This window comes from Salvelinus alpinus, chromosome 3 (assembly GCF_045679555.1).
Source record: "Salvelinus alpinus chromosome 3, SLU_Salpinus.1, whole genome shotgun sequence".
Lineage (NCBI taxonomy): Eukaryota > Metazoa > Chordata > Actinopteri > Salmoniformes > Salmonidae > Salvelinus > Salvelinus alpinus.
This window is the reverse complement of record NC_092088.1, coordinates 26,626,315-26,646,922: the sequence shown is the minus strand read 5'-3', so window position 1 is coordinate 26,646,922 and position 20,608 is coordinate 26,626,315. Positions and strand designations below refer to the sequence as shown.

The following is a 20,608-nucleotide window of genomic DNA, read 5'->3' as shown; positions in this document are numbered from 1 at the left end:
TAAACAATTACTCATTCCTGTAAGTGAGTACTATTTTAGTAATAATGTTAAATAATACACATTGGCTGTTAAAGACAAGTCTATTATGACTGTTGCCTCCCTTTTTAAGTTTGATGGCAATGATGTTTTTTGTTGTGATAATTATTAAGTGGAGGTCGCTAGCTACAGTGGTATCTTTAGCCTATATTTTAGCTAGTTAGCTGCTCTGCAAGCTAGCTTGATCTCCTTCTTGAGTTACAAATATTACATGTACAGATGAGACAGATATTTCACCGGATGTATAAATGTGAAGCATCCGCTTTGCGTTTCCACTCACTACCAATATGATAGTGAGAGGAAGCCCAGTGGCCGGTAGTGGGAGGAGATGGATTTGGCCAACATTCTGCTAATTTTCTATTTAATGAAACGTTTGGTCTCAATACAGTTTTCTGTTCCCAAAACTAGAATCAGTTCTGAACAGAGTGTAGAATCAGTTCTGAACAGAGTGGACAACGTTTTTTAGACTTTACCAAAGTATATAAAAAAAAGTATTTGTTTAGGAGTGCAAAGTTGAATTGAGTTATTGCACACGCGCACATCAGACTAGGCGTTGCCTAACAGAAGAAAAAAAACATTTTGCTAGAACGCGCCAATAGGATCTCGCTAGCTCGTGCTTGGCTCTGCAGAATTCCTTGCTTTTTCTGCCCACTATGACTCATTTTTTCTAGTTTGCATCGACGGGCTGTGGTCTATCTTGGTTTAGTTATAAAAATCTTTGCTACTTGTGTCAGTTCAGTAGTAGGGCAAGACTTTATATATTTTTCATTTATTATTCAAAATACAAATCAACAATTTACATTGTTACATCATACAAAAGAGAACACAGGTATTATTAACGAGAAAATACTAAAACATACAAAAAATATCAAGTAATAACAAAAATACACAATTCTAGTGCAATTGTAGTGATTACTACAGTAGTGGGGCAAGATTCCGATGAAGATGGCAAAATGAAATACGTCAGGCCTTAGCTGCTTTTAGCAACGTGAGTGTATTTACATACGCTAGCGTTGCTCCCTATTGGGTTGCACAAAAACAGTCAGCGGGAATCCAGAAGTAAAAAATAAAAATAAATTTCAACTTAGTGTCGATATGATGGGGGAATTTAAGACAAAATATCTAAAGAATGTATTATTCAACAGACTCTCTAAACGAGGGTCTGTTGTAGACCCACTTCTTCTCTGCTTACCTCATGTCAAAATAAAATTCCCCCACAAATTATTCCTTTTTGGTCCACATATGGCGGGCGTGCAGGACTTTTATTTTGCCCACCGGCACACCAACTTGAAATGTAATTTAACTTCTGGCTTCCTGTGGACTGTTTTTGTGCAACCTTATACAATAACAGAGCAAGGCTAGTGTACTAAATACACCAGTGATGCTAATAGCAGCTAGTGGGAACATAGATGGCTAGGAAATCAACTTGCTAGGAAAAGCTCCAATTATTTCTGTTGTCAGGATGGTCAGAAACTAATGAAATCACCCATTACTTGGCTACAGTTGTGCTGCACATGAGAAAATGAACACCATGAAGACCCCGAAGGCTGAAGATGTCAGACGGGGGATTTCTGTCATCTGGGAGATCTTGCAGTGTCCAATATGGTGAGTGTGACAGCAGAATAACGTTAGCCATCTGTAGAAGATTTCTGTATTGTGTAAGGTGTGTTGATGTTTCATATACTTTTGGTGGTAGTTTACTGTTTAGTATGCAGGCTGTTTCTACTTTATGTTGAAATCAATTGTTGTCTGATAAGCAGCAGGAAGTAGGCAATTATGATCCTGTTCATAGTTTGTTCTTCTGCTCTATGCTCTCTGTTCCATGTAGTTTGGAATTGATGAGCACACCTGTGTCTACTAAGTGTGACCACCAGTTTTGCAAGTAAGTAAGCTTTCACTTTCTTTGCCGTGGTCCTTTACTGCTGGTTCATTATGTAGTGTAGCTAGATGTTTGTAAGTGATTTTAACGTTTATTTTCAATGACAGTGTTACGCATTGACATCTCCCACTAACCTGGCATTGTTTTTACGTTGTACAATCACTCACAGTTGTTGCTCTCTCCATGAATTAGGTTTTGCATAATAAAGCTCTTGGACAGCAGTAGGAGAAAGGAGGCCAACTGTCCAGTTTGTAAGATAAAGATCACAAAAAGGTATGCCGTATTGACTGTAGAGGAATAATAACCCCCCCCCCCTCCTGAATTGCGTTCATTATGAGAGTAAATGTGTCAGAGATATGCTTTCAAATGAAAATTGTACTATGCTGTACTTCTCAAAAGAACACAATGTTTTGAATTATTCTGCCATAACGAATCAGACTCTGGGTGTAAGCCTGTTTACTTTTGTTTTCTGGTGACTACGTGTGATTTACAGTTGGGTCAATTGTGTTATTTGACCTTGTTGTCTGTGTGCAGGAGTTTGCAGGAGAGCCCTGGGTTCCAGAAATTGGCAGAGGGATTGCAGAATATGGTCCAGGCCTATGAACATGACACCTGCACAAACTGTGAGCCACATCGTTTAGCTTCTATCACCAAAACATGTTACTATACTATAACTAATGTTTGAGATGTGGTAGAATTTTAATAATGATGACTTTAACATTTTTTTCAGACTTCACTGGAATGTCCCAGATGAGGAGACATAGGTAAGAACAGTAGCACCGAAAACAATTATAGCGCTAGTTTCAATAAAGACGTGGTACATTTACTTACAAGAAGTATTTTTCTATCTTTTGTCACTCCTGCATATTTTTCAAATGAATTAGTATTTCATTCAACATTTCCTTCCATCTTTATTTTCCTTTCTCTTCTAAATAGTGTCACAGAGACTGTGCAGAAGAAAAACGGCCATGATGTCTCATCTGATGAAGTGTGGGCCACTGACCGTGCTGATGACGAGGATCATGAGTTTCCAATGTCCTGCTCGTCAACTATAGCAGGTGAGAGATTTAATTTGGGTATGGTGTGTTGTCAATTTTCCTGTAACTATTCCGTAATAGCGTTATTGATGGACAGCTGTATTAGTAGATTAATAAGAATAAGTCATTCAAAATAATAGTGTATATTTCATTCATTGAAATTACTGAAAGTCTTAGAATGTGTCTTTTTAAAAGCATGCTTTTCACATGATTATTTGAGCATATGATTATTATGAGTCTTGTGTTAGTCACCGCCATGCCTCTCTCTTCAGCCAAGGATGGCTTTGCAAAGCTCATGGGTCTTGAAGATTCTTGCCCTGTCATTTCGGACGAGGGGTTTGATAGCGGCCTAGGTGACATACCTCCAGCCATTGAAAAGGATACCGATGACTCTAAAGCTACCTCCACCACAGAAAAACAGAAGCCAGCATTAGAGGCAGAAATACCTGTGGTTGTTGAAAGAGCTCCTTCACGACCCCAAAAGCTAGGAAAAAAGATAACCACTCATCCTCAAGATCCACCATGCCTCCCTGAAAAAGTCATAGACCAACCTGTCAGACGATCTTCGAGGAATAACAAAAGAAAGTCCTTGACTGAAATGATTGACCAGAATCAGAAGAAAAGTCTAGAGAAAGTCTCTGAGTGGCTCATGAATAATTCCTCAACAGAAGAAAACTCTGAGAAGGAGAAAAACACAGAGGGCTCTTATGACTCAGTTTCTTTGGCAGGAAGTTGTTCCCCCGCCTCACCCTTAGAGGATAACCTCAGAAATAAGGACGAGAGTCCAAAGAGAGAAGAGCGTGGCAAATGTCTTGAGGAGCTGGTATTTGGGGCTGTTTACAAACGGGATCGAAGAGGGATCCGCAGTTTTTCACCACAGAACAGAGCAATCACAGACCCTCCACCACCCTGTCCAGCTGAGGAACTCCCAATCCTGAAGAAGATTGCCAAAAGGAGGATGAGTAATAAACTGACACCTGCTGACTTTGTCAAGAGACCAAGATCTGAGGAGAATGAAGACAGTGTTATGGATGACCGACCAGAGATGACAGAACCACAAGAGGATTCTCCCAATGAACACCCAAGAGATACTGAAGAAGATAAGTTGATTGACCTGACTGGGGAGCTGAATTCTAATAGCTCTGACAAGCAAGGAGAAGAGCTTGATGAGTTGCCAGAAGGTGACAACAAAGAGAATGAAGATGTAGAGGACAGTCCTGTGTTTGATGTGCCACTACGGGAATCTGGGAGGAAGCCAAATAAAAAGATGCACGGTAGGTGGCAGGACGTTGACGGGGATTTACAAGGGAAAGTGAAGTCGGAGAATAACGAGCAAAAGAAGCCTGCCAAGAAAAAAGGGGAAAACATCAAGGTGGAGAAGAGCAAGGCAGCCAAGTCCTTAGTCCTTGTGGGTGTCGGAGAGGGTGGAATTGACCCTAAGATACCTAAGAGCAGACCGTCAGGCCAGACTGAGGTTCAGATTGAGAGTTACCCTAGCAGTGAGGATCCAGGAAGCCCGATCATGAGGAGAACCAGGAGGAGTCGGAGGCTTCAGCTCTTCACAGAGGAAGTACAAGGGAGTAACAAGAAGATCAGCACTGCAACATCCACAAAGGTTGACGTACTTGATTCAGACTGCAACAAGATGCAGCAATCAGAGGAGGCGAAAGCTGACACTGACAGGGATAATGTGGCTTGTTTGCAGAACCAAAATACAGAAAAGGCTGTAAGGAAAAACGGATGTGTTTTAGATGAAGAAATGGGAGGTATTGAGAACTTGGACTCTAGCGAGAAAAGATTGTGTGAAATGATTGAGTCACAGAAAGTGAACCCAGTTGAGGAGTCTATTGTTGAAGTCCCAAGTACAGGAATTCCTTGTCACGCTGATGTTGCTTGTTCAGTGACTATGGTACCAAGTTCAATTAGTACTCCTGAGGCAAGTGTCTCATGTGCCGTGCCTGAGAGTGTAAACCAAAGTAATCCGGTTATCAAACCATTAGCTGTACCACAAGAGACGTCAGCCAGCCAGGTCAAATGTATTGATCTGGAGGATGATGACCGGAATGACAGTGAGCTGGACACTGAGCAACTGCTGAAGAGCTTCAAAGCCACCAAAAGGAAGTCTTTCCACCTTGGTAGTCCAAATATCAAGAGGAGTTCCTTCTGGTCCAACAAGGAAAATACAACTCTTACAAAGACTCAAGAGAACAAACATGTCGGCACAGAGATGGAAGCAGGAAATGGGCAGGGATTTTCAAGGACAACGGAGTGTCCCACAGTCCAACAGGAATCTGAGAAAAGGACAGTATTTGAAAATTCTTGCTCTAGTGATTTGAGCCCACCTTCAAGTTCCCTCAACAATATTTCACAAGAAAAAGCGCAGAGGAATCGTAAAAGGCTCAGAAAGTCCATTCTTACCAGACCACCTCAGGATTTAGTGGAGTCTTCGAACCCTGATACCAGTGGGAAGACCCAAAAACAGATTCTGGCCAGGCTTTCTGGCAACAGCTCAAAAAGTGCCCTCAGTCCCAACAAAGTCACAAAAAGACAAATGGAATCTCCCCTCCAAGCTGTGGGTTCTGGTCTGCTCTTTCCAGCTTTTGGCGCTTCTAAGGAAAATCTACCAGATCCGACACCTGTAGCTTCAAAGCAACTTAGAGTCCCTAAAAGTCAGCAGCCATACAAAGTGGAGGGCAGCATGAGGAAAAGTCCAACAGTTCTGGAGAGTAGCCACAGTGTTGGATCAGAGACTGCAGTGGAGCCAAACAAAACGTGGCCAGAGAACATGACTGGAAACATGGCCAATACAGAGTCCTCCTTGACTCCAGATGACCTCCTTCCAATTATCCAATCAGTAGTTATCCAAGAGGCAGAGAGGACTAAAGGAAGTGGTGTGGTCAGCTTGCACTCTCCCATCAAGGGCACCCTAAAGCGGAGGAAGGCTCAGAGACTGGAGTCTTCCTCGGAGTCCGACTGCAGTGGGGAGGAAGAGGAACTGCCTTCCCTTGCGCAAATTTTCAGACCTTCGGCTTGTCCACCAACCGCTGAGGAGGAGGAGGAATCAGTCACATTGCTCAAAGACCATGCGAGGGAACAAGGAAGCTACAGGGAGGCTGGTGATGGTACCTGTGCTGCAGCTGAAGATGGGCAGCGAGCGAGCAGTCCTCCCATGTGCCCCAGTCCTGAATGGGTCACCACCAGCCAGGCATCTGTGGACCTGTTTGGAACACCAGAAGAAGGTGAGTAAATGTTAGGCCTTATTATATTCATCTTATTACCTGTGATTGAACTGAGACTGAAACATGAAATGCGTAAATGCATTTTCAAATGTTTCTGATCTTTCAGGGGAAGGAATGGCAGGTGACACTGGCCTGACACAGGAATCATCACAGTTTTCAAGCGAGTGCATTGCCACTCAGGTAAGGATATTTATACTCCGCCCTGTTATTTCATATATTACTAGACGGTAGACATTACGAACCAAGTTATAACTTACTTTGATGTATTTTTTAATAAAAGGAAACCCTAGTGTGTAAATCTCACACGGGGTAGTGATGTCGATTTTTTAAATATATCTAAATCTCAGCTAAGCATTAAATGTTTTCTCTGAATTTTTGCCAATATTTTCCAGCTAATTTAATACTCAATACGTGTCACACCCATCTTTGGTACACATGTAGCTATAATTTTCAAATGTAAATATGGCCCTCTATATCACAAGCAGTAGTAGTTTGCAGTATTGGATGCTTTGTGCTGCATTGGCACGCCATGACCAATAGATGGCAGACATTGCATTTATTTATTTTTTCTTCACCAAGCTTGTCAGTGCTTGGAAGACCGACTACATGGACGCGTAAAGAATGTCCCCCTCAGCATCTTTCTAAATTGCATTTCATTTAAGTTTGCGGAAATGCGGCCGAGGAGATGATTCTCGTTTTCTGCCCCATCCGTCTTCATGCACTCCTACTTTGTCTGCTGTATTTGATTGGGAGTTTGGTTTATGTGGTTTTAGGCAGCGGAGAGGAGTTTATTCACAGCTGTACAGCCAGTTGAGGATTGGGTCTCTCTGACAAGCGTGTGTCTGTGTCTACGAGCGTCCAATGCACGCTTGCCTGTGCGCATGTGTTTGGCGATTTTTACACGCTGACTACCTACAGTATATGTTACTCCGGTTAGAAAATAATCTCATACATCCCATCTCTTGGCCTCCATAGAGGATTTACTCACCAGTCGTCATTCTGGGTCTGTATGGTTCTGGCTCAATGCTCAGTCATGGCCAGTGAGTAATGAGCTTAGCCAAAGCCCTGACACATCTAGGGGGCATGGCTGCAAGCCTTTTGGGGCTGAGTGTCTTCCATATCTGCCCTGAACCGTTGAACCCTAGGTCTTCCCCTCAGACAAATGACTACACCCCAACTTACTCTCTCTCTCTGTTTCTTTATCTCCATCTCTCTTTGTGTGTGTGTGTACTCCCCCTATTTTTTTTTTACCTCTTGGTCTGTCTCTTTCTGTCTTCCCCCTCTCCATCCTTCTGTCTCTTTACTTCTTTTTGATGAAGTGTTCAGTGCTTCAAGCAAATTTCCGCTGCCAACTCCAGTAATGCTGGATGGCAGAAAATCCATCTTTAATGTTTGGTTCTGCCACCACCAGTCGAATGACATGCCTAGCGCCATCCTCTCCTAGTTGATGGACGTTTTCTATTGTTTACCCGTATCAGCGTAAAGGCGACCCATGCGTTAGAACTTTCACTCACTCACTCACTCACACACACACACACACACACACACACACACACACACACACACACACACACACACTTCTGTATATTTTGTGTATGTGGACACCCCTTCAAATTAGTAGATTTGGTTATTTCAGCCACACCCGTTGCTGACCAGTGTATAAAATCAAGCACACAGCCATGCAATCTTCATAGACAAACATTGGCAGTAGAATGGCCCATACTGACGAGCTCAGTGACTTTCAATGTGGCACCGTCATACGATGCCACCTTTCCAACAAGTCATTTCGTCAAATTTCTGCCTTGCTAGAGCTGCCCCGGTCAACTGTAAGTGCTGTTATTGTGAAGTGGCAATGTCTAGGAGCAACAACGGCTCAGCCACAAAGTGGTAGGCCATACAAGCTCACAGACGAGTGCTAGAACGTAAAAATCGTCTTTCCTCGGTTGCAACACTCACTACAGAGTTCCAAACTGCCTCTGGAAGCAACGTCAGCACAATAACCCTTCGTCGGGAGCTTCATGAAATGGGTTTCCATGGCCGAGCAGCTGCACACAAGCCTAACATCACCACGCACACTGCCAAGCGTCGGCTGGAGTGGTGTAAAGTTCATCGCCATTGGACTCTGGAGCAGTGGAAACGCGTTCTCTGGAGTGATCAATCACGCTTTACCATCTGGCAGTCTGACGGACTAATCTGGGTTTGGCAGATGCCAGGAGAACGCTACCTGCCCGAATGCATAGTGCCAACTGTAAAGTTTAGTGTCGGAGGAATAATGGTCTGGGGATATTTTTCATGGTTTTGGCTAGGCCCCTTAGTTCCAGTGAAGGGACGTCTTAATGCTACAGCATACAATGACATTCTAGATGATTCTGTGCTTCCAACTATGTGGCACGCCCCTTTCTTGTTTCAGCATGACAATGCCCTCATGCACAAAGCAAGGACCATACAGAAATGGTTTGTCGAGCTCGGTGTGGAAGAACTTGACTGAGCTGCACAGAGCCTGGACCTCAACCCCATCGAACACCTTTGGGATGAATTGGAATGCCGACCGCGAGCCAGGCCTAATCGCCCAACATCAGTGCCCGACCTCACTAATACTCTTGTGGCTGAATGGAAGCAAGTCCCTACAGCAATGTTCCAACATCTAGTGGAAAGCCTTCCCAGAAGAGTGGAGACTGTTATAGCAGCACAGAGGGACCAACTCCATATTAATGCCCATGATTTTGGAATGAGATGTTCGACGAGCAGGTGTCCACATACTTTTTGTCATGTAGTGTACGTACACAAATACACACTAAGCAGGCGCTCCACCAATTTTACCAGACATTGTCTCCCTTTCAATTGCGGTATATATTTTTCCTCATTCTGCCTCGCTCATCTATAGTTATGTATCTCGCTCTCGCTCTCCCTTTCTCTCCTTCAGCAAAAGGTTGCGATGCAGGAGGAGCTGCGGAGGCTGGAGAGAATGATGGCGTTGGTGTCTGAAGCGCTCCAGGAGAAGGAGGAGGAGGAGCCCACTGGGGCCAAAGTCAACCCCGGGGCCCCATATCCCCCAGTGCTGCTTCAACCAGACAGATCCACAGGTACAGAACTGGGCTTTGTTCAGGAGGGTGCAACATAACTGACCGACCAGATAGAAATGTATTGTACAGAAGAGGAAATTGTCTGTCGTGTAGAATAGGAGATGGTTTCAGTTCAGTATACCTTTTTAAGAAATACGAGCAGGGGACTGGTTGACAGTATTGTTTGAAAGCTGTCTACTTTCGAATGGCAGCTGACCTGAATTTGTTTGTTTAGTCTCCTCAGGCCTTGATCTCCAGGCGACCCTGCCGTGTGGCCAGGGCACCAGGAAGAGATCTGCCAGCAGGTGAGCAAAGCCAGAGGTTAACGAGGCACCACACATTAACAACAGACTTCATGAAATTATGACTGATTCAACGCTTCACTACACAATCACTTTGATAACCCGGTGCTGTTGGTTAGGTGTTGCTTACTACTTCATAAAATACGTGGGAGTTATTGAAAAATATAAATGTTATCGCAAAGTAGCACAAATTAAGTCTGTGCAATTAGAAAAATCCTAATTTAGGCGTTTTTAATTGAACTCAGTGCAACAGAAAACAGGGTCGTCCCCCACCGAGTTTAGAATGTAGGAAATCGCACTTAGATGATAAGTAGACTTTTTATTCACAGCATGAGATGGGAGCACTATTATTGCCAGCTGCTTACTTATGAGCCATCACCACAACAGCAAGTCATCTGAATCTGCGACTTATTGAGGCGCGACTGATGGAGGGGGGTGGGTGTCGTTGCCTGCGACCTTCGGGCAGTATACGTTCATTTCAACCAGAGTGGGGCCCTGTATCAGCTTCAGAGCCATTTTCAGGGCATGAATTTTATCCTCAACATAGCAATATTTTTAAGTGTCTGCCATGTAATTGCTTTTTCCCTCAACCCGTGACTGAGGGGAAAGTCCAAGAAAGTTAGCTCGTGTTAGCTAGTATCTTTGTTTTAGCTAGCTCAGCGTCTGCCTGGTGCAGTTTTTTGGATAGAGGGTGATGCATCTCGGAGGACAGGCGGATAATCTCCCTAATGAAGCCGGAATCTGCTTATGCTGCGGAGAATCAAAAAGTAATTAGCGGCTGCATCTTATTTGTCATTTGGAGCACTTAGAGGGAAACTTGGGTTGCCACGGTAATTTATCTCTCCCGCTTGACTGCATCTCCCTATCTCTCCCTCCTTACTCATCTCCAGGGTTCTAAGTGCTGTCCTCTGGGGGAGGGAGAGAGCAGGGCCGGCTCCAGGCATAAGCAACATAAGCAGTCGCTTAGGGCCCCCGGCCGCTAGGGGGCCCCAGACTCAATAAAAACATTTTGTCCCGGAACTCAGTCAGGGTCTCAACTTACTGTTGAGAGTTAGAATAGAAGAATACACAAGGTGCAACTTCAAAATGTGGTTTTGTATCAGCAGTTTTTCTCTTATGGCAGTCACTCAATTAGCCATGTCAGCTAGCAATTTTTAGATTGCTAAGTTAGTCTAGCCAGCTATTTAAACTTGCAGTAATCATGGCCACATCCTGACCGGGCATGTGCCCAGGGGCCCTGACCTCCAGGGGGCTCCCATTGATTTTGTTAGTCACTCTAACTCCGATATCATTAACTTGGCATAAGTCTTGGCAAAATGTGTAGAATTGCAGGAAATGAGCTTTAAAACTGCAAACATTTTTCTCCACCCAATGGCAAAATGGGTAGAATTGCAGGAAATTAGCTGAATAACATGAAAAAATGTTCTCTCTGCCCCATGGCAAAATGAGTAGAATTTCATGAAATTTGTTATAAAATTGCTAACTTTCTCTCCGCCCATGGCAAAATTTGTAGAATTGCATAAATCTTGCTTTAAAACTGCAACATTTCCTCTACTCCCCATGGCAAAATGTGTAGAATTGCAGCAAATTTACTTTAGATCGTACAAGAGGGGGGCCACTAAAATGTTTTGCCCGAAGGTTGGGGGCCTCCCCAACCAACCAAATCTCATTTCACCTCACCAAAAGGCTAGGGTCGGCCCTGAAAGAGGGATGAAGGGTGAAAAAGAGGAGAGACTGAGATCATATGAGACAAGTTTTGCTGGCCTCTATTTTACTGTGCATGTCTGGAGACATTGGTGAAATTGTAAGGAATGGGTTGCAATGACGTCTTTTACCTGGGACTATCATCTAGCTACCGGTCATTTAAATACAGGAGTTCTGTCAAGTTGCTGCATTACCTTATCCTAATCAAAATGTCCCTGAGTAAGTTTCTATTGCATATTTTTTGATTCACCAAACCGCAATTGAATCTTGCTTCACTAGGTTATATTCCATTTTTAATCACAAGGGTTAAGCTTTTAGTCATAACTGTCAACCACAATTTTATTAATTAAATGTATATCTGTCAATGTCTCTTCCTTGTGGTTCTTTGCTGTGGCTGCTCTTTCCCAAAAACTTTCCACATAGTCTGATGTTCTCTCTTCTTCTACCCTAGGGAAGGTGCCCAAAACATTGGGGGAAATGCAGACTCACCGCCCCCTGGTCTTGGAGACTGTGAGGGCCTTGGGCCCACCCCCACCACGCCCTGCCGCACCAAGGGGCCTGGAGGGACTGGGGGTAAGTCCACGGATCCAGTGGCTACTACAATGGCATTAGACTAATAAGACCAAAAATAATTTTGTGGAAGGTCTGAGGTCCTTCCCAAATTTTTCTCCAATGCGTTTTGAGAAGGAGGCGAGAAAATACCGAGTCAAAAGCCATAGTAGTATAGAGAATACCCATCTCTGTCTTAATCTGAGAGTCTTTGTGTGTTGCCATGAACTTGCATCAAATCAAAGTTTATTTGTCGCGTACAGTTTTGCAAGTTTTATCGCAGGTGCAGCGAAATGCTTATGTTTAGGGATGCACGATATATTGGTGACCGTATCAAGTTTAACGCCGATGTGCAAAACCAATGTCAAAGCTGACGGGCATACCTATATAACGTGTTAAGTGTTATTTGACACGCCAAAGAGGGTGTTATTTGACACGCCAAAGAGGGTGTTATTTGACACGCCAAATAGTGTGTTATTTGACACGCCAAATAGTGTGTTATTTGACACGCCAAATAATGTGTTATTTGACACGCCAAATAGTGTGTTATTTGACACGCAAGACCCAAACGGCATTCCATAGAAATCCTGGTTGAGAATGAACAAATGAACAACAAAACAGCAAGTAAGTGAAAGAAATTGGTTTTGATTATGTTTTACTGGTAATGGGGACATACGTAAATGCCAACAAAATAACTTTTTGGTCAGTGTGTGTGCGCGTGTAACCTTTATTTAACTAGGCAAGTCAGTTAAGAATAAATTCTTATTTACAATGACGGCCTACCCCGGCCAAACCCGTACGACGCTGGGCCAATTGTGCGCCGCCCTATGGGACTCCCAATCACGGCCGGATGTGCTACAGCCTGGATTTGAACCAGGGACTGTAGTGATGCCTCTTGCACTGAGATGCAGTGCCTTAGACTGCTGTGTTCGTGTAGGTGTTAACTATTTAACTGTACTAGAATGCTTAAAAGGCTGCTAAAATTTGAAATATGGGGTATCAGTATAGTTTTTTTTTTTTGCAAGGCAAATATCAGATATTGGAATCGGACAAAAATGTCATATCGGTGCATCACTAGTGGACATTTTGAAGTGGGGACAACAGACTGGGATAGGGAGAGATTGACTATGTCCCATAAACACACCAGCCAGCTGGTCTGCACATGCTCTGATGACGCGATTTGGGATACCTTCTGGGCTGGCAGCCTTGCGAGGGTTAACGCACTTGAACTCCTTATTCACGTCGACCATGGAGATCGTAGTCCTTGTGAGCAGCGGGAGCCCACGTCGGCGGCTAGGTGTTGTTTTTCCTGGAAGCGGGCGAAGTAGGTGTTTAGCTTGTCCGGGAGCGAGGCGACGGTGTCCGTGACATGGCTGGCTTTCCCTTTATAATCCGTGATTGTCTGGAGTCCCTGCCACATGCGTCTTGTGTCTGAGCCGTTGAATTGCAACTCTACTTTGTCCCTGTACCGTCGTTGCCTTACGGAGGTCATAGCTAATCTGTTTTGTACACATCCATAGTAGTATTACATGTTTGTTAGTTCACGGTTTCGATTGATTAGTGTTATTTTGTAGTATGTGAATGTATTTGCGTGTCTACGTCAGCAGGGCGGCTTGGCAGACAGTCAGGACGGATCCTAAGGAGCAGCATGAGAGCGAGGCCCAACCAGGGGTCGTCAGTGGTCAGAGTGCACAGCGGGACCAATGCTCCCTCGGCTGGGCTGGAGGTCCAGGATACCCCGGGGGCCATCCAGCCTGCCAACACACACCCATCAACACACACTCCACTGCAGGAACCCGCTGGGGTCAAGTTGGTGCTGGTAGCATCAGGACTCAGTGCACCTGAACAGGTAAATGTTTCTGTGACGCATCCTAGTACGTCAATTCACACGTTCCAGGTGTTTTAAATGTGTGATAATACTTGATGTTATTAGGTTTTAATATAACTTTAATCTACCTTATGAGATACTGGTTGTACTTCTGTGGCACTTGAGTCTCGAGTTTGCTTACTGATGACCGATTTTTCCACTTTCTCTCCAGTCGATGGTGAACAAGTTTGCCAAGAGGATTGGAGGCAGTGTGTGTTCACAAGTGACATCCGAGACCACCCATGTCATCATGAACACAGGTTAGTGTGGAGTAACCTTTCGCTACAGAAAATTAAACAAGTATTTATTTTTGGACTAATTCAGGTAGGTCCAGACCGCGGATTTCACGGCAGCATGGCCTTTGATGCCCCTTGTGTGTCCATTATTCCCCCCACCAAAAAGCCATGCCTTGTGGCCGTTGTGCCCTTCGGCTGAATATAATTATAATAATAATTCCCTTCCCCCGGCTACCAATCGCGGTGCTCTGAAGCACCTCTCACTCACATGGCTTTCTCAGATCTCAATTCTTATTAGCCAATGCCGGTCACGTGATCAGCTCCTTCTCACAGCTCCCGAAGTACAAGTGAAGACCGACACATCGGGAATGCAACGGCGTACATCCTTCTTATGGAATTCCGAAGCACACTTTGAAGATGATAGAAGAACTGTCCACATTTATCTCTCCTCAGCCAACAAGACGAGAAACGAACGTTAAAATCACTGGCCTATGTCAATCTACTGTTCCCCCATAGAATAGGTTACCCATTCTATTGCTCAGCTTGTCGTTCTGTGCGAGAAATAAATATTTATCTCGAGGCGGCTTGAAATTAAGGGCATCTAGTCGTCCCGGAGACAATAGAAAAAATATGTCTTGCACAGTTCAAAACAGATTCTGGGACAGTTGTGGGACGGTAGATCCCAAATTCATGCAACCACTGTAAATCAAAAATAAACGTAAAAAAGCAATGAGGCTGATGCAACAGATCAGAACGTTTAGCTTAAAATGTTGATAATCTTATTTCTTCACATTATAACCGCAGAAATACGCTCACGGCAGTAATAATTACCTCAACATTTCAATGGTCGGTTTTTGGCTAGACTACTTTGAAACAGGATTAGATAGACATGCCTTATAAAATGACAAACAATGAAGTTTATGGTTAAAGTGTTTCAAAATGCTGATTGCCTCAACTCCGATTTCAATGGGCGGTGCGCAACAGGCACTGTCATTTCTCTCCTATGTGAATGAACCGTGCCTTAAGTATGCCGACAGACTCAAGCCTTTTAGATGTTAACGTTTGTCCTTCAGTCATGTTTGATAAATCTAATGGCGTTTAGCCTATATTTATGTAATCAAAAGTCAAATTAAAGTTGGCTACATTTTCAGGCATCTCCATTTCAGCATTGGTGTAGACATGAGAAGCTGTAAGCTAAATTCGCATATCACCTACACTTTGACATGTATGCTAATTATTGATGTACGTTTTATGCAAAATACATTTCGAATATTATTCTAAAAGCACTTTTGAAAGAGGGGGATCCGAGCTTTCCTCTGCGACTACATTTATTTCGCAACTCATTAAACCGGAGTGTATATAATAGCATGGTTTTGTGGCATGTAGCGCTCAGTGCCTTGGTGGAGGCCACTGCTGAATATAACACGGGTCAGTTGTAACAGGTAGGCCTACATTATGTTCCACTGTATTTATGCAGCCTTGTCTGCGTGCCAGTGGATGGTTTCCTTAACAATACTTCTTGATTATATTGTTTGGTAAGTGTACAACACAGGGAGGACAAAGGGTTTTTTGTATAGCCTTCACAATACACATTAGGCCTACAAGCTTTTTATTTTACCTTTATTTAACTAGGCAAGTCAGTTAAGAAAAAAATCTTATTTTCAATGACGGCCAGTGCCTTAGCAGTACCTTAGCCAGTAGGTACTGGCTACAGTGCCTTCAGAAAGAATTCACACCCCTTGACTGCCTTGTTCAGAACAACAGATTTTTACATTGTCAGCTCGGGGATTTGATCTTGCAACCTTTCGGTTACTAGTCCAACGCTCTAACCACTAGGCTACCTAGTATCATCAGTATCTAGTATCATCAGTATCTGTAAATGTCAAGTTTTAGCCAGTAGGTACTAGCTACAGTGTCTTCAGAAAGAATTCATACCCCGTGACTTTTTCAACATTTTGTTGCGTTACACCCTGAATTTAAAATAGATTTAAATGTAGAATTTGTGTGACTGGCCTACACACAATACCTCATAATGTCGAAGTGGAATTACAGTACTAGTCAAAAGTTTGGACACACTTACTCATTCAAGAGCTTTTCTTTATTTTGGACTATTTTCTACATTGTAGAATAATAGTGAAGACATCAAAACTATGAAATAACACATGGGATCATGTAATAAAACAAAAAAGTGTTAAACAAATCAATATATATTTTAGATTCTACAAAGTAGCCACCACCCTTTGCCTTGACAGCTTTGCACATGCTTGGCATTCTCTCAACCAGCTTCACCTGGAATGTTTTTCCAACAGTCTTGAAGGAGTTCCCACATATGCTAAGCACTTGTTGGCTGCTTTTCTTTCACTCTGCAGTCCAACTCATCCCAAACCATCTCAATTAGGTTGAGGTTGGGTGATTGTGGAGGACACACTTACTCACACTTACTATTTCATAGTTTTGATTCACTATTATGCTACAATGTAGAAAATAGTAAAAATGAAGAAAAACCCTTGAATGAGTGTCCAAACTTTTGACTGGAACGGTATGTTTACATAAATTAATTATCTTGCGTAAATAAGTATTCAACCCCTTTGCTATGGCAAGCCTAAATATGATCAGGAGTAAAAATGTGCATAACAAGTCACATGACAAGTTGCATGGACTCACTCTGTGTGCAATAATAGTGTTTAACAGGATTTTTGAATGATTACCTCATCTCTGTACCCCACACATACAATTATCTGTAAGGTCCCTCAGTTGAGCAGTGAATTTAAAACACAGATTCAACCACAAAGACCAGGGAGGTTTTCCCATGCCTCGCAAAGGGCACCTATTGGTAGATGGGTAAAAACAAACAAAAGGCATTGAATATTCCTTTGAGCATGGTGAAGTTATTCATTAAACTTTGGATGATTTATCAATACACCCAGTCACTACAAAGATACAGGTGTCCTTCCTAACTCAGTTGCCGGAGAGGAAGGAAACGGCTGTGATAGAAAACTGAGGATGGATCAACTACATTGTAGGTACTCCACAATACTAACCTAAATGACATATTGAAAAGGAAGTTTGTACAGAATAAAAATATTCCAAAACATGCATCCGGTGTGCAATAAGGCACAAGTAATACTGCAAAAAATGTGGCAATGAAATTAACTTTATGTCCTGATTACAAAGCGTTATATTAAACCGTAAGGTTTTAATGGATTTTATAGGAGAAACTGAGGGTGGATCAACAACGTAGTAATTACTTCACAATACTAACCTAATTGACAGAGTGCAAAGAAGGAAGCTTGTATAGAAAAACAAATATTCCAAAACATGCATCCTGTTTGCAGTAAGCCACTAAAGAAAATATTGCAAAAAATGTGGCAAAGCAATTCCGTTTTTGACATGAATACAAAGTGTTATATTTGCGGAAAATACAACGCATCACTGAGTACCACTCTCCATATTTTCAAGTGTAGTGGTGGCTGCATCATCTTTATAGTTATGCTTGTAATTTGTGAAGGACTGGGGAGTTTTTCAGGATAAAAAAGAAACGGAATGGAGCTAAGCATAGGAAAAATCCTAGAGGAAAACCTGGTTCTGTTCTGACCTGAAAATGGTTGTCTAGCAATAATCAACAACCAACTTGACAGAGCTTGAAGAATTTTGAAAATAATAAATGGGCAATTCCAGGTATGCAAAGTTCTTAGAGACTTACCCAGAAAGACTCTCAGCTGTAATCGCTGCCAAAAGGTGATTCAAACTTTAATGACTCATGGGTGTGAATGCTTATGTAAATTCGATATTTCTCTGTTTTGTTTTCAATACATTTTCACTTTGTCATTATGGGGTATTGTGTGTAGATGGGTGATAAAAAAAACATATATTTTATCCATTTTGAATTTTGGCTGTAACACTGGAATAAGTCCAGGGGTATGAGTACTTTCTGAAGGCACTTTATTACTTCATCATGCTCAAAGGGATAGTCAATGTCTGCTTTTTACATTTGTACCCATCTACCAATAGGTGCCCTTCTTTGCAAGGCATTGGAAAACCTCCCTGGTCTTTGGATGAAATTCACTGCTCGACTGAGGGACCTTACAATTATCTGTATGTGTGGGGTACAGAGACGAGGCAGTCATTAAAAAATCATGTTAAACACAATCATTGCAGTCCATGCAACTCATTATGAGCACATATTTACTCCTGAACTTATTTAGGCTTGCCATAACAAAGGGGTTGAATACTTATTAACTCCATACATTTCAGCTTTTTATTTGTTTATTAATTTGTGAACATTTCGAAAAACATAATTCCTCTTTGATATTGTGGTTTATTGTGTTTAGGCCAGTGACCCCCCAAAAAATCGCAATTTAATCCATTTTAAATTCAGGCGGTAACACAACAAAATGTGGAAAATGTCAAGGGGTGTGAATACTTTTAAGTATCGTGATAATATTGTATCAGTTCTCTGGCAATTCCCATCCCTAACACAAACACACAGCCCTCTACACACACACACACCGTCTTCAAGCCTTAATTACGCTCTCTGATGGATTCTTTGGATTTCAAAGCCGCCTCCTCCAAAGCACAACATTAGCTGAAGAGTGGTTTAAGGAAGCCACGTTAATGGCATCCGTTACCCCGGCAACTGCCAAATGAAATTGTGCAGGTTCTTGATCTTTCGGGGGCAGTGAAAGGTTGAGGAGAAGTAGGAGGAGGAAAGTTTGGGTCTGTGTGCGAGAAAGAGTTATCTAACCATGGTCATTAGACTAAAACAGACGTTTAGAATTCCACACCTAGGTAGTATTCATTAGGCACCAACTGGAAGAAAACGGACTGAAACATGGAGTGACTGCCTCTACTTAAGAAACAATTGTTTTTGATTTCCGTTGCAAAATGTTTTGCTACAATGTGCACTAATGGATACAACCCTGCCTTTGACATGTTGCACTCAATGTGGTGACTTCTTAACAGTGTATTCGGAAAGTATTCAGACCCCTTCACATTTTCCACATTTTGTTACGTTACAGCCTAATTCTAAAATGGATTAAAAAAATAAAATAATCGATCATCAATCTACACACAATAGCCCATAATGACAAAGTGAAAACAGGTTTTTAGAAAATTTTGGAAATGTATAATAAAAAAATAAATAAATAAACCTTATTTACATAAGTATTCTGACCCTTTGCTATGAGACTCAAAATTGAGCTTAGGTGCATCCTGTTTCCATTGATCAACCTTGATGTTTCTACAACTTGGCTGGAGTCCACCTGTAGTAAATTCAGTTGATTGTTCATGATTTGGAAAGGCACACACCTGTCTATATAAGGTCCCACAGTTGATAGTGCATGTCGGAGCTAACACCAAGCCATGAGGCCGAAGGAATTGTCCGTAGAGCTCCGAGACAGGATTGTGTCAAGGCACAGATCTGGGGAAGCGTACCAAAACATTTCTGCAGCATTGAAGGTCCCCAAGAACAGTGGCCTCCATTATTCTTAAATGGAATAAGTTTAGAACCACTAAGACTCTTTCTAGAGCTGGCCGCCCAGCCAAACTGAGCAATCGGGGGAGAAGGGCCTTGGTCAGGGAGGTGACCAATAACCCGATGGTCACTCTGACAGAGCTCCAGAGTTCCTCTGTGGAAATAGGAGAACCTTCCAGAAGGACAATCATCTCTGCAGCCCTCCACCAATCAGGTCTTTATGGTAGAGTGGCCAGATGGAAGACACCCCTCAGTAAAAGGCACATGACAGCCCGCTTGAAGTTTGCCAAAAGGCACCTAAAGGACTCTGACCATGAGAAACAAGATTCTCTGGTCTGATGAAACCAAGATTGAGATCTTTGGCCTGAATGCCAAGCGTCACGTCTGGAGGAAACCTGGCACCATCCCACGGGGAAGCATAGTGGTTGCAGCATCATGCTGTGGGGATGTTTTTCAGCGGCAGGGACTTGGAGACTAGTGAGGATCGAGGGAAAGATGAACGGAGAAAAGTACAGCGCTATCCTTGATGAAAACCTTCTCCAGGGCGCTCAGAACCTCAGACTGGGGCGAAGGTTCACCTTCCAACAGGACAACAACCCTAAGCACACAGCCAAGACAACTCAGGAGGTCTCTGAATGACCTTGCGTGGCCCAGCCAGAGGCCAGACTTGAACCCGATCAAACAGGACTTGTGAGGATCTGCAAAGAAGAATGGGAGAAACTCCCCAAATACAAGTGTGCCAAGCTTCGAGCATCATACCCAAGAAGACTCGAGGCTGTAATCGCTGCCAAAGGTGCTTCAACAAAGTACTGAGTAAAGGGTCTGAATACTTATGTAAATGTGATATTTTGCTTTGTCATTATGGGGCATTATGTGTCGATTGATGAGGAGAAAAACTCTTTCATCCATTTTAGAATAAGGCTGTAACGTAACAAAATGTGGGAAAAGGTGAAGGTCTCTGAATACTTCCCGAATGCACTGCAGATGGTTGTGGATTGAGACAAGACTTAACTGATGACAAGACTGTTACTGATAGGAAAGTGTGTGTGTGTGTGTGTGCTGCCAACCACCAGACAGGAAGCTCCAGGCACCATCTCTAAGATCACAGCAGGGCTCTCGCCTACGCACTCATTGCCATGGGTCAGCTCTCTACTCTGCACTGTCAACCACCGCATGCTTGATATCTAGTGTAACTTCATATTCATCAAGGTGTAACTTTATTAC

General features: G+C 42.9%; 1 protein-coding gene across 2 annotated transcripts in view; it reads left to right on the top strand.

Annotated features, from left to right (window-relative positions):
- Positions 1-20,608, top strand: part of LOC139570451 (breast cancer type 1 susceptibility protein homolog) — a 50,222-nt gene that overhangs the window by 1,185 nt on the left and 28,429 nt on the right. Inside the window, exons 2-14 of one of the 2 annotated variants that reach the window (XM_071392339.1) lie at positions 1,540-1,641; positions 1,865-1,918; positions 2,108-2,188; positions 2,450-2,538; positions 2,646-2,679; positions 2,852-2,973; positions 3,225-6,191; positions 6,298-6,371; positions 9,115-9,274; positions 9,489-9,558; positions 11,711-11,832; positions 13,413-13,657; positions 13,848-13,935. In XM_071392339.1, coding sequence (XP_071248440.1) covers positions 1,559-1,641; positions 1,865-1,918; positions 2,108-2,188; positions 2,450-2,538; positions 2,646-2,679; positions 2,852-2,973; positions 3,225-6,191; positions 6,298-6,371; positions 9,115-9,274; positions 9,489-9,558; positions 11,711-11,832; positions 13,413-13,657; positions 13,848-13,935 — 4,189 coding nt within the window. In that variant the 5' untranslated portion in view covers positions 1,540-1,558. The remainder of the gene's footprint in view (positions 1-1,539; positions 1,642-1,864; positions 1,919-2,107; positions 2,189-2,449; positions 2,539-2,645; positions 2,680-2,851; positions 2,974-3,224; positions 6,192-6,297; positions 6,372-9,114; positions 9,275-9,488; positions 9,559-11,710; positions 11,833-13,412; positions 13,658-13,847; positions 13,936-20,608) is intronic. The other variant, XM_071392340.1, reaches the window with a different exon arrangement.